General features: G+C 46.2%; 1 protein-coding gene across 1 annotated transcript in view; it reads right to left on the reverse strand.

Moving 5' to 3' along the window:
• Positions 1-989: 989 nt before the first annotated feature.
• The window catches only part of SMYD2 (SET and MYND domain containing 2), a 56,194-nt gene continuing 43,966 nt past the window's right edge, over positions 990-13,217 (reverse strand). The window contains exons 6-12 of the mRNA XM_007988460.3: positions 12,941-13,008; positions 9,968-10,070; positions 7,429-7,539; positions 6,642-6,762; positions 5,536-5,710; positions 3,433-3,541; positions 990-1,416 (exon numbers count right to left, since the gene is read on the reverse strand). Coding sequence (XP_007986651.1) covers positions 1,336-1,416; positions 3,433-3,541; positions 5,536-5,710; positions 6,642-6,762; positions 7,429-7,539; positions 9,968-10,070; positions 12,941-13,008 — 768 coding nt within the window. The 3' untranslated portion in view covers positions 990-1,335. The remainder of the gene's footprint in view (positions 1,417-3,432; positions 3,542-5,535; positions 5,711-6,641; positions 6,763-7,428; positions 7,540-9,967; positions 10,071-12,940; positions 13,009-13,217) is intronic.

Here is a 13,217-nt window from a genome sequence, read left to right on the forward strand (position 1 = left end):
GATCCAGGACCATGCCTTACTCTTCTCTTTGCACGTAGAGAGCTACTCAGAGCATTCTGCATAGATAGTACCAGGTATTCAATAAATGTCTTATTGGACTACACAGGACAAAAGAATGCATTCTATCTGCTAAATCCCACTGTGTGCAGTAAACTGCGTGTGAAAGAGGGGCATGAGTGTGTGTGAAGATGCGGGTGCGTGTAGGCGAGGAGGGAAAGAAAATGTACCAGATTTATAGCCGTTCTAGCTGTTTTCAGACTATGACTATGAAAGGTAATTGACGTGTAAATTTCAACAGGCTTTACTTATTAACCAGTGGGGAAGTTCCTCTCTTTGGACTACAAGACACTGCATTCAGGAACGTGTGCTGGGTCCCTCTGCACAATGGTTGCTAACAAACAATCCCCAGGTTGCTGCTGTCTAGGCTGTGGGGCTGCAGAAAGCTGGATTCCGGTTGTCTGTGTGGGCAGAGATCAGTGTTTACTCAACAACACAGGGTTGGTTGGTAAGGAAAAAAATTTTTTTCCTTCCCAAGCATACCCTGGAGTCTTTCCAAAAAAGGAGAGTACTGCACAGAACAATCAACAGAATGAGAGATGGCAAGTCTGCTTTCAGACAGATGGGGACGGAAAAGCCAAGAAACAAAGCACGCACTAAGCACCTTTACACACTGAAGGAATACCAGGCACCAGCGAACAGATTGGAAATCTCGCCTGCTGGAGGGCGCTCAGGTCACTGGACTGTTCCTCCACCACAGATACTTTTCTTTCCTTCTTGTACCTTTTTCTCTTTCTTCTCATTTTCTTCCTCCACAGGCACAGCCCCACGAAAGCTGCTGCAGAATAAAGAGGCTGCCTGACCCCAGAACCAAGGAAGAAGACTTGGGCTTGCTGAATTATGGACAGCACGTGTCACTTCCACTCCAAGACTGGGCTCCCACCACCACTGAGAAATCCTCCCCACAGACAGAAGAAAACACAAACCTCAAATACTGATATCTCTTTTATTTTCTTTCATCATTCAAGTTTGTTCAGAACATTACAAGAGGCACGAAAGAAAAAAATAATTGCATTTTTAAAACTCTGTCCGAAGTATAGCATATGAAACCATGCCATTCTCTCTCAGGAAACAAAAGCACTCAAAATTAATTTGGTATTAAAGTTCAAGATTCAGACTAACCTCAAAGTATGGCATGTGCAATGTTTAAGTGCAAGAAGTATTTTCATTCCAATTATTTTACAGATATGCTGGAGCGACATGTGCAATTTGGAATATTCAAATCCTTTAAGGTTTCCGAACTAAGTGTTTAAATGAAAACTGAAACGCTGCATAGTTTCAGTGACTTTCAATCTCCTGTTTGATCTCAGAAATATATGGATGATCTTTGCCATGAGCTACTTCCATGATTGCAATGGCCTAGGAAAGAGCGAGACAAACAATGACAGCCTAGAAACCAATCCCCTCACACCTCCACCCAGGGTAACTTTAAGTTGGATCTCTCTGCTTTAAGGCACAGGATGCAAACTGGCTATTAGAGCCTAAGTTCTCCACCGGGACCTGGCTTTTTTTTGAAAAAAGGGGACAAGACTATCTGGTAGCCAACTCATCCAGTGTCTCCTGCTAGGGAAAACATTCTGCAAAAATATCCAGGTAGCAGCTGGAGAAATGATGTCGTGAAACTGATTTCATGATATTCTCTTGCCCCAATATTCTAGAAATTTCAGTAAAACATGCTTTAAAGACTAATTTTTTTGATTACGTTCAACCCAGAAAATAGGTGATGCTGGTACAGAAAAGTCCATAGTGAGTTTTACATCAAAGCTATTTTGATTTTTAGTTGACATTACTAATCTGCAAGACCAGGTTAAACTATTTTTCCCTTCCGAAAAGCACACTCTTTACTTTTAATACATATTCTAAAAACTTAAAGAAACGTAGCAGGTTTCATTGGGGGATGCCAGAGAGAATGTACTTAAGGTTTCTTTATAGTGAGGCAATGTAAAATGGTCAGGTTTCCAGTGGTTTAATCATTTCCTAGCTGTGTGGCCTTGGGTAATTTAACCACTCTGTGCCTCATTTTCCCCAACTGTAAAACTGGAAAAAGACCTACCCCTCAGGGTTGTTAATTCAGATACAGTGTTTTGAACAGTGCCTGGCATATAGGAAGTTGACATCAAATGTCATCTCTAAGAATATATTTGCTCTTTTGTATTCAGCCAAATTACTCAGAGAAAAAAGTATTCCCCCAGAGAATTTTTGACGGCTTGTGACTAAGACAGGCATTCCTATCTATTATTTATTCTCCTCCTAGATCTCAAGCCAAGAGGAGGCAGGCCAAGTAACAGTGCAAGCCTTTGGAAATCACCTGTTTCAGGTGCCGACCCTGCCTGGGCATTCATTTCTAGACTCACGTTCCTTGCTCAGATCTGCTCCAGCCTTCATTGATCTATTACTTAATCACCTGACACACTTTACAGTTGTGACCTAAATGGCTAATTCTCAGAAGACAAATTCCATGGTTTAAAACAGAAAATTTTGTTTCATGCTCCCTTCCAGCCTGACTGTGCCCTGACCCTTTTATTTGGGATGCGGGCCTTATTCCACCTTCCCAAATAGTCTATTGGGAAACTTTGGAGAAGGTGAAGGATTACGCCTGCAGGCCCTGTCCATGGCCCCAACATTTTATAAAGTCTCTTACAGGAGTAAATGGACTATCCCCTAAATTACACTGTATTGACTGTGAATTCCACATCACAAACAATGAGAATGAATACTCAGGAGGATGACTCTGACCTCCCGTGATGTAAGGGTCAGGGCCTGGCTCCTGGGCAGCACACGGCAGCCATCGAACCAAAGGCGAATGCTGCCCAGGGGCCTGACTCCCCACCAGTTTCACCACAGCTCGAGTGGGAGGAGCTGAAGCTTTCAACTTAGACCCTCATTTGAATGAAGTCCCCGCTATGTACCCTAGGCTATTACCCATCTCACCTGCTTGAACCTCACTTTTCTTCATCAGGAAAGCCTCTCATTTTTGTGAGAATTCAAAGGAAAAGCACACGAGGGTCTTAGTATGTAACTGGTCCTCAATGAACTGAGAGGATGATTACGTGCATTTTAGAAACAGCAAAGGCGTAATTCTAACATCCTAACCCTAACTCTCCCTACCTCCTTGATTTCACCACAACTGGGGATCATCATTCTGAAAATCCTAAAGGGCAAACAAATGAAGAATTCCTCCAGGCACAGCAGAGGTGCACTCTCTCACTGCACCCTCACCTGCAGGACCCACCCCCGCTGCTCCCACGGCCAGAGGGTGGGTGAGAGCTGCTCACCCTCCACTGCTTTAGCCATTCAGCCTGGTGAGGCATGAAGGAGGTGCGCTAAGGAGGCCGTCTGGCCACTGGGAATCCTAAGGCCGAGTTACAGACATACCTTCTTCAGGGCTTTCTCCCCTGCGGCTTTGTGTTCCAGGCCCATGTAGAGTCTCCCTAGCTTCAACCACATGGAGGCCACGTTGAGGGAGTACAAAGGATAGTGCTTACTAGAACAAGAGAAGAGACAACAGGCCACCATGTCAGAGGCTGCTGAGCCGCCCACAGGCTGGGTGCAGTAAGCCCGGAGGCTGCCATGCTCAGGGCCAACCTCTCCCCACCAGTGGCCTCTCCAAAACCCACCAGGGTTTGGGTGGAGAGTGTGGATGCTGCCACCCTGCTGAATCATTGCAGACGTTGTTCATTATTTGTAGCTTGTGCGTTTCTGAAAAGCTACATAACAACTGCAGAAGAAATCCTATTCAAAAGCATTTGTAAATACAACCTTCAATCCCAATCCAGGTTTTTCTATTTCAAATATACCCAGAGGAAGACCCTGGGAAAACACCTTGTGAAGTAAATGTCCCATTTATGAAGGCAGTAATTAGGCCTATCACCTTAGGTACTCAGACACACCCACCCACCCAATCCCCCACCCCTACACATACCCACACCAATGTGTCTTAAGACCCCAGCTTTCTGCCACACTATGATATGAGTTGGTTTAGCAAAACTGTAAGTGCTCTGAAGTCAGAACACTTCCTATGTCTTCTGGATATTCCTTCCCCATTGTCCAGCAGGGGCTTTAGATACAGCAGGTGTTCTCTCTGGCTGTACCTAAAGGCTGACTGATGGGGTCTGCCTGAGAAACAGCCATTTCCCTAAGAACAGGGCCCAGAGGCAGCTGGTGGGTAAGCCCGTGTGTGTGTTTACATGTGTGTAAGAGGTGATGTTAAAGGCTAGGCTGTTTCACCCTGTGTCTCCTGAAAGTCAGTCCAAAAAGACATGTTCTAGCTGTATTCCTGGGCAGGAGGCAGCCCTGGGACCCGTGGCCCCACAGAGGACCAGAGCTGGGCTTCTGGGAGGGGCTCACGCAGATAAAGATGGGTCTAGCACAGCAAGGCCCTGCTGGGAGAACTACGGGGCTGGGATGCTGTCTGTCTGCCCCTCTCTCCCTACAGATCTCACAGAGAGAACTGTGCATGAGGCCAGCGGACTTCCTCACCCACTCCAGGAGAAAGGGAAAGTTTGAGTTTATCCCCAGTTTAACAAATTCTGTTTCCAAGAGCCGATTTTCAGAGCTGGCTTCCTTTGGGCTCCCCCTGCTGGCTGATCAGGGCACAGTGGGGTAAGTAGAGGGTGGAGTGCACAGCGGACATTCAGACCAGACACGACCTTCACAGACCCTGAACTCGGAAGTGGAAGGGAACTGAGGGCTTCTCAAACTCCTGAGAAACACCTGAGATGCTCCCAGAACACATATTTCTGGGTCTAATGCCCAGTGACCCTGATCCACTTGGCCCACTTGGTGTTGGACGTACCCTACAAATGCATAACATCAGTGCCTTTAAAAAGAGCTCCAGTGATCCCATCTAGGCCACCCCAGCCCTGAAGTGTCTAGTCAGAGTCAGAAGACAAAGCCCCAACTTCTGTCTGTCACCCACTTTTAGGTTTAGTAACCCTCTCAGGCAGGACATCTCTCCATGGCTAATATTATTATTGCAAATTAAAAAGCATTTTTTTTTTTTCAAACCTGGGGTGGGGATGATTAGATAACCACGGTCAACCCACCGGTCCCAGAGCTTCCCCATTTGCAAACTAGGGCTGTAATTTGAAAAATCAAAAGAAGGGGATGGTGTGAGTAACGATGAAAAGCAGGTAAACTTCCAAGTTTAATTGCTAGGTAGTGGGTGGGAAAAGAAGCAAACTAGTGACTTCTCAAAATTAGCCTGGGTTAACTACTATGCATATGAGCCTGGATGGACCTGGGAGGGATCTTGCCCCAGTATCCGCTGTATAACCTCAACCTGTCTCCTCGGGATGGTAGTGAGAACGGGCCTGACTCAGGAGCAGTGCCCTGCACCAGCACCTCCAGATGTGGGTGCAGAGAAGAGGCAGCTGCACTAGGCAAGTCTGAGCAATGGGCAGGAAGATGACACTATCGTATACATTCTAAACAACCAATTTCCACTCTGTGGATGATTAGAACAGCCTCTGCAATCACCTGTAGGGCTTAATGATTTTCTGTCCATATTGCAGGGCTCCTTCCCAGTCCTGCATGTACAAGCAGACACCCATGGCCTGGTACATCATGTGCAACATGTACACATTACTGTCCTCAAACACGGAGCTCATCTTCTCCTGGCTGAGCTCGCAGATCTCCAGCAGTTCACTAGGGGGTGCTGTGGAGTCAAGGAAACGGCCGCCAGGCCCATGCTGCCCGGAGACTTCCCCAGGCTGGGTTCAAGGAGTTCTTTCCTCCACACCTCTCTCACCCTCACCCTATGAAAAAGTAACTTACAGAAAGCCAAGCAAAAGTGAAAGGAATTATATTTCCGCAGAAGAAAACCTGAAGATCTAAACCAGTCAACTAAAGAATTTTAGCCGCAGGGTCCAGACCCTTAGTTCTGATGTAAACAATGCTGATTAGAATCCCGATTCTAATCAAATTCAAATCCTCACCCAAGTTGGAACCCTGAGCACTATTCCCACAGTGGCAAAGTTCTTTCTTATGCTGAGAAACAATGTGCCTTTCTTTAATTTCCTCTCACTGCTTTTAAATTCTACCATTTAGAGTACAAATCAAATCCCTTTTCAACTCCCAAGAAAATGCCACAATACAATGGTTAAGAACACGGATTCTGATAGTTAGAGCTGGGAAACAATCCTAGATCCTACCACCATCGGCTGTGTCCTTTGGGCAAATTTCTTAATATCTATCAGGCTGTTTCCTCATCTGCTGCATGGGAATGAGCAAAGTCCCTGCTCAGAGTGTGCCCGTGAGGAGAGCTGAAATAAGCAAGGCCCTTGGCACTGTGCCCTGCCCAAAGTCAAATACCCAACGCACAAAGCCATCAAGGCTCTGTCCTTCACAGTCCTCCACCACATGGAGCTCCCAGCCAAATTAGCCAAATAAGGGGAAATAAGAACATACAACTCCGATAGGATGGACACCACATCGGGGTGGTATGTCTTTACACATTTACCAGGAGACATTCCTCCTTTGGTTTTCAGAATCTTAAATTCATCCTTCTCCTGCTCTCTTTCCAACTTCCCACCTTGCCTTGTTGACAAGGGATAATAAACCATCAGGGCAGTTGTAAAGGATATATTTATAGTGCTTGGCCCTCCGGAACTCTTCGATGACGTTGCGTGCATATCTGACCATGTCTCGGATGGCTTCTGCCTTTGGGGGATCACTGAGCTTCCGGATTTCCACCTTGGCCTTATCCTGAAGGAAATGTCCACAAGGGCAATGCGTTACCGCCCATGGAAACCACACTGATAGGCAAACCTCTCATATAATACACATTCCCATAGAGAGAGAGACACTGGCTCCTTCCAAGGTTACAAAAGAATGAAAGGAAATCAGGCAATGTATCTAAAGAAATTCAGTACTCCATTACCTTTTTACAGAAACAAAACAAATAGATTAATTTTCTAGATACTCCTTATTTGTGTTGGCTATGGGCAGATATACACGTTCACACATTTACGAATCAAGAGACTAGAACAAGGAAGGATGGCACTGACGGAATAATTTGGAAAATGCCAGGGAAACTTCCACACATTCCGGCGAACAGGCTGGAAAGCCTAAAGATTATACTCATGCGCTTTTCCCCTCTCCTCCTTTGAGCAGTTGTTTCTTTTCAAGAAAGAACAGTTTGGCAGACCCTTCTCCTATTTGTACAGTGTAATGGAAATGTTTTCTTTAGCTACTAGGAGCAGGTTTGAACAGAGACCTGGTCTAACTGGATTCCCTCTGGCTGTCTTTGTAAGGAGGGTTTAAAGGGTCAAAAAGATCCCAGAGGAGATCCACCAAGTCAGACAAGCTCTTCCGCAGAGAGGTCCTGAGATCAGAGTGCAGTCAGCGCTCTTGCCCAATGAACCACCTTACCTTGTCCTTGGTGGTGCACTCCTGGCACTCACAGGTAAAGAAATAAGAATCTCTTAACCGGTCATTCCTATCTTCTGTTGGGTACAGGAGATCAATATAGCTGGTAAAAACCTATGGGGTCCAAAAAGATAAAACTTCAGTCTGCTACAGGTAAACTCAATCCTCGTCATTCCCGTGCCTTTGCAGTCACCTGCAGCGGTATCCATGCAGGGGCGGGGGATAAGGCGGGTTGCAGCAGCGGAATGCACTGTTTACTTTAAGGCACTGAATTCCTGAACTGAGCAGCCACCTGACATTGGCTTTCTCTGGAAGGTGTTCATTAGTCCACAGCTGAACTGAGAGCTGAAGCCAAGGTGCAGGTTAGTGGAAAAAGTCTGTAGAATCAAGGAGTCCTTAAAACAGTGACCTTGAGGGTTCAGAGGATCCCTGCCTCCCTCAGCTGCCTCTGCGTGGCCTTCATGTAGTTTCGTATTTCACTACCTGGGACGGCGCAAATGCTTCATTGCCGTCATCATGGGGTGCTGCGTGCAGGGGAGGGTATGAGCACGCACACACCACGCACACGCAGCTAAGCTCCCCTCCTCCTCACATCACCTGGCAATGGAGCAAGAGGCTCCACTCGGTGGCCTGGGACCCACATCTCTGGGTGGCCAGGAAGCCAGTGGAGGGTGAACACAACTTCTAGGACACCAGAATGCTGCAGCCTGGCCCAGCAGGCAGCTCCTGATCCTGCAGGGCAGGGAGCTTGGAAAGTCCTTACCTTTGGTTCATGGGGCTCCATCGTCCTTGCCTTTTCCTAACGGGGTCTGTAACTAAGACTTGGAGCATATGGAGGAGACCAGCATTTAGATGTCCATTATCTACTCACTGGCTGCTCATCCCACACAATCAGGCAAATGTCTGACTGAACAGATGGATCTCACAAAGCCGCTAGCGTGCCAGTGACCGCGGGCACCACCAGGCAGGCAGGGGAGGACACGCACAGGGCTGGGTGCTGCAGGGGCAGCCAAGCTCTCCCCAGGCCACGACGCAGTACTGGACACGTTGCAGCTCACCCCAAAACCCTGGGGAATGGGGTTTCTCCTTCTCTGAAGAGTAAGTAATCCCTAAAGCACTGAATTCCCAAAAATTAGGTTACTGCATTTCAGATCCAGGAGAACATGAGGGCAAAAGGAAACCGCAGCCACCCCTGCCCTGCCTCACACTGCAAGAGCCTGCCGATTATCTCTGAAATGACTGACACACACTGCAACATACGGAAGCTTCCAGAAGATGGCGACAAAGGCCACTCCAGTACCACTGCTCACAGCCAGACTGTGCCAGCCTAGCTGATAACCGGCTCATCTCTGCAGTCAGCCCACAGGCACACTGGAGCCGGGTGATTGCATTCTGACTGGCTGCAATTAACCTGTTTAAAGAAAGGCTTCAGGGCAGTCTCCGCAAGACCTTTGGAAACTCAGACACCCCAGCCGAAAAGGGACACGCCCTCATCATGATGGATTTAGCTGAAGGTAGAAGGGCCAACCTGCACCTTGGGCTTCAGCTCCCAGGCAGCTGTGGATTAGTGAGCGCCTTCCAGAGAAGGCAAAGCACTTCTCATTCAGCACACTGACAGTTACACTTCACACTTCAAATACCCAGGCGTGTACCGTACAATAGCATTACAAATTGCTAAACTGACATTTAACCTAAGTCTGTGATTACAAGTTCCTAAAAATTCACGTGTCTTGCTGGGAATTTACTTAAGAACACAGAGCATACTACAGCAATCCACCAGGCCGGCCCTTCCTAGGTGGGTAGTCAGGAATCACACATGGGAAGGGAACAGGGAATCGCTGAGTAGGTGATGGGAAAGCTGGTTCTTGCCTCGTCCTGAAGCTGAGGAGAGAAGCTAAGGTGCCCCTCGGCCACAGGCTGCCTTGACTTCTCCTATTACTGCATATACCTGGACGTTCGAATTAGATTCCTAAAAAGTGAACTGCGACCTGAAGTTCAGATGTGGAACTAATAGAACATGAAATGCTGATGTGTCACTTGCAGTGCCAGCTCTTCAGCTATTGCTGCGTCGCTGGCTTTCTTTTGCTTCGGACCTTCGAGGGATGGTGGGAAACAAGCAAGAATTCACGAAAAAAATAAAATACAATAAAGCTCAAGCTCAGTTGTTTGGCAATAGGGATACAGAAACTCTGAAGAGAATCAAAAGTTTGACTGAGGTCATTTTGGTAGTAAATGTCTTCTTTCTCTGTAAATCCCTATGAAGTTTTGTGAGAAATCTGACTCAAATTTATTATTTCCTGTTTTTCTTGACCAGAGATGGAAATGGTGAGCACCAAACAGAAGCCCCAAAGTGTGGGAATCTAAGCTACAGGTCACAAACTTGATCACCGACTCCTGGAGAGCCTGGGGGCGGACGCAGCTAAACTGCTGGAGGCACTCACAGCTCATTCAGTCAAGTGACACTGCACGGATCTGTCCACACTGCCTTTTAAAAGAGTAGTCTCAAGCCCCCTGCTGCGGCCACCCATAGCCATGAACTCACCTCCTCTCCCGGCTTGATTTCCTGTACAGCTCTGACTTCTGCCAGGGTCCCTTTGTAGGTCACAATGACATTGGGGCAACAGCTATGATTCATCAGTGCAACGCTGTCAGTCAGAAGAGAAAACCCAGTTTTTAAAATGAGATAGGCAGACTGTTTAGTCTCCTTCGCTACTTACTTGCTAAGTCCGAGGAACTGAATCTTTGCAAGACATTTTTTTAAAAATCTAATAGTTGGCCATCATATTCTAAGAGGTTGTTCTGCATGCACTGATAATCCTATCTACCATCTAAGACTTTCACCATATGAAAAACTGAAATCCACAATTCACGTACTATCTAAGCCAAAACCAAAAAACACACAACAGCAAAAACAATAAATGCCACAAATATTCCTTCCTGATAGAAGGCGGCTCTCAGAGCCCAATACCCACAGCTAATTGCTACTCCACTATACATTGTCAAAGACAGGTGTGTTGTCATTTTCAAGCAGTTTTTGTATTAGTGGATTATTTCTCACGTTTTTTTCAGATGTTGAGAAATGCCAGCTTCCTAAGGGAGGAAGGGTGTGTACTCCCCTGAGAGACCCGGAGGCACCCGTCTGAGTTTCTCTGCACCTCAATTTCCTCATCTGGAAAATTGGGACATTACTGCTCCTGCTGCTCACTGTCTGCTTTTCAGGGACAGCGAGAAGGAGAGAGAGAGATTCGCCTATGCGAGGTGCTTTGAGCTTTCTGATTATATCAAGGTCAAAGTTCTGAGAACAGAAATTTCTAAACTACAGGGAAAAAGTGCTTGATCTCTGAAAATGCTGCCTTTGAAATCACAATGCCGATATGATTTCAGCCCAAAGGGATTTCTTCCCCCAATTAAAACTGCCCAGAAACTGGGGCTCATGCTCCTACGGGCACTCACAGCCATGCGTGTCATTGCTCCGGTGGCCCATGTCACCTCCCTGACCCTCCAGAGACCACAGCCCCTCTCCTGCGTGCTCCAAGAACACAAAAAGGGAAAGGGGTCTCGACGTCTGATGAGGATGAACCACCTCAGGCTGGTTATGGCCAAGGGCACTCCCCCACCTCCTGGTTGCTAAAGGCCTAAGCAAAGTATGTGGCTGGCCTGGTGCCTGAGATAAACAGGTAGCAACTTCCTGGTCTTGACCTTGGGGAGGACCACCTCTGCACTTCACCAAGGCCCACTTGGCTTCCTGGAAAGTGATGCCCAAGGAATCAGGCCCTAGGAAATCAAATACACAAATGCATCAAAGGGTAGTTGTATTAAAATAAAAGCACATTTCTAAAACCATCTTGCGGAAGTATTAAATAGTTCAAGGCAGACTCAGGTTATCTTTTTAACGAAGGTGGGGGGAATGCACTAAGGCAAAGACCCTAAAACAATGTGTGTTCTTGGTATCACAATTCTGTTGGCAACCACTGACAGGTGTGAACCCTCAAAGCACCTCTTTTTTTTTTTTTTTGAGACGGAGTCTCGCTCTGTCATCCAGGCTAGAGTGCAGTGGCGCAATCTCAGCTCACTACAACCTCCGCCTCCCGGGTTCAAGTGATTCTGCTGCCTCAACCTCCGGGGTAGCTGGGATTACAGGTGTGTGCCACCATGCCCAGCTAATTTTTTATTTTTAGTAGAAACGGGGTTTCACCATGTTGGTCAGGCTGGTCTCCAACTCCTGACCTCGTGATCTGCCCTCTTCGGTCTCCCCAAGTGCTGGGATTACAGGTGTGAGCCACTGCGCCTGGCAGCACCTCACTCTTAATCTTTTAAGACATTGAGAACAGAGACATTCCATAGTTCATTTCAGTTCTAAAGGTGTCAATACGCGCCTTCTTCAGTGGGTCCAACGCCCTCTTTTTCTCCTGCCTTTTCCAGGGGCTGAAGTTAAAAAAAAAAAGCTTCTTTCTTCACTACCAGAATTCCAACTGCAGATGATACCATTTTGGCCCCAAGGACAAATATTACATGAATAAACTTTTAGTCTCTCTGGTTCAAGTAAGCCTGTGACAGCTGCTCATGGGACACAGACCGTACGTATTCTTCTCTTTCTGACCTACACAGTGCACAACGTCTGGCAGAGACGCACAGAGCTAAGGGCAGGCACATCACACAGGGCAAATGCATGAGTGTTAAGGGTCTCCTACATATGTGGCAACCTACAGCCAAAGACCCCTGCAGCATATGTTAAGCAACCTCCCTCTAGATAGAACTCATCTACAATGTGGATTAATTTGGAGGCGGGGGGGCATGCATGATGAATTCCTTGGCTCTATCTGTGAAGCAAGGGTTTGATTTCAGGGACTGAAGCATTTTGGAAATATTCATTCCATGAGACGGACAAAGGCAAAATCATTCTTGGCAATCCATTAAAGTCAGATCTACAACGATCTCCATTTGTCAACTGGCTAGCTTTTGTTAAATTACTCAAGTATTCTTCAAGTCGAGAGAAAATCCTACAGTTCTTTGAAATTTTTCTCCGGCCCACTACTTCAGTATATTCTCCCTCCAAACTGTGCTGTTTCTGTACTGGTATTTATCAAAAAGGACAGATGGAGAAGAAGCTCATATATTCTGTATTCAAGCCTGTGGCCAAGTCTTGGTTGGCAATTAATGTTTCACTTTGAGCATAAGAAATGCAAAGATTTCCAGAACCACAGATAGGCAGAAAGCAAATTTCTCAGCAGGGCATGGGCTGTTTCTTCTATGCACACTATCAAATATTCTTTAATAACAGCTCTCTGCCTAGCAGGACTTAACAAGCAACTGTTCTCTTAACTACTACCTTTGGATCCTTAAGTGTAGGGGAAATATTTTGAAACCTGGCAGATTAAAAAGCTGTTTTAATTCACTTGGAGTTTCATGTCTGCCACATGCAGTTAGGTGGGTTATTTAAAAATGGAAAAAAAAAAAAAATCAAATTAGTGTTAAGTAAGTAAAAAGGAAAGAAATGAGGTCAAACTCAGCCTACTCAGGAAATATCGCTGATCCCAAATGAGAAAGTTCTTCGTCTTCAATTGTGAAGCCATTACAGTTAACCTGTGGCGAGAAAAAGAAAGAAAAAAAATGAGCTGGAGCTTCTCTCTGGGTAGAGATCATTTTTTAAAATTTTGACCTTTAACAAATTAGGAAGATGTTTTGGTGTAGTGGTTTTAAAACCTTTCTTTTGCCCATGTTATTGTTCAAACAAAATTTACTTATCGGTTCCATGCATAAACAAACAAGCAGAACTGTGATGCATCCCTTAG

This window comes from Chlorocebus sabaeus, chromosome 25 (assembly GCF_047675955.1).
Source record: "Chlorocebus sabaeus isolate Y175 chromosome 25, mChlSab1.0.hap1, whole genome shotgun sequence".
NCBI lineage: Eukaryota > Metazoa > Chordata > Mammalia > Primates > Cercopithecidae > Chlorocebus > Chlorocebus sabaeus.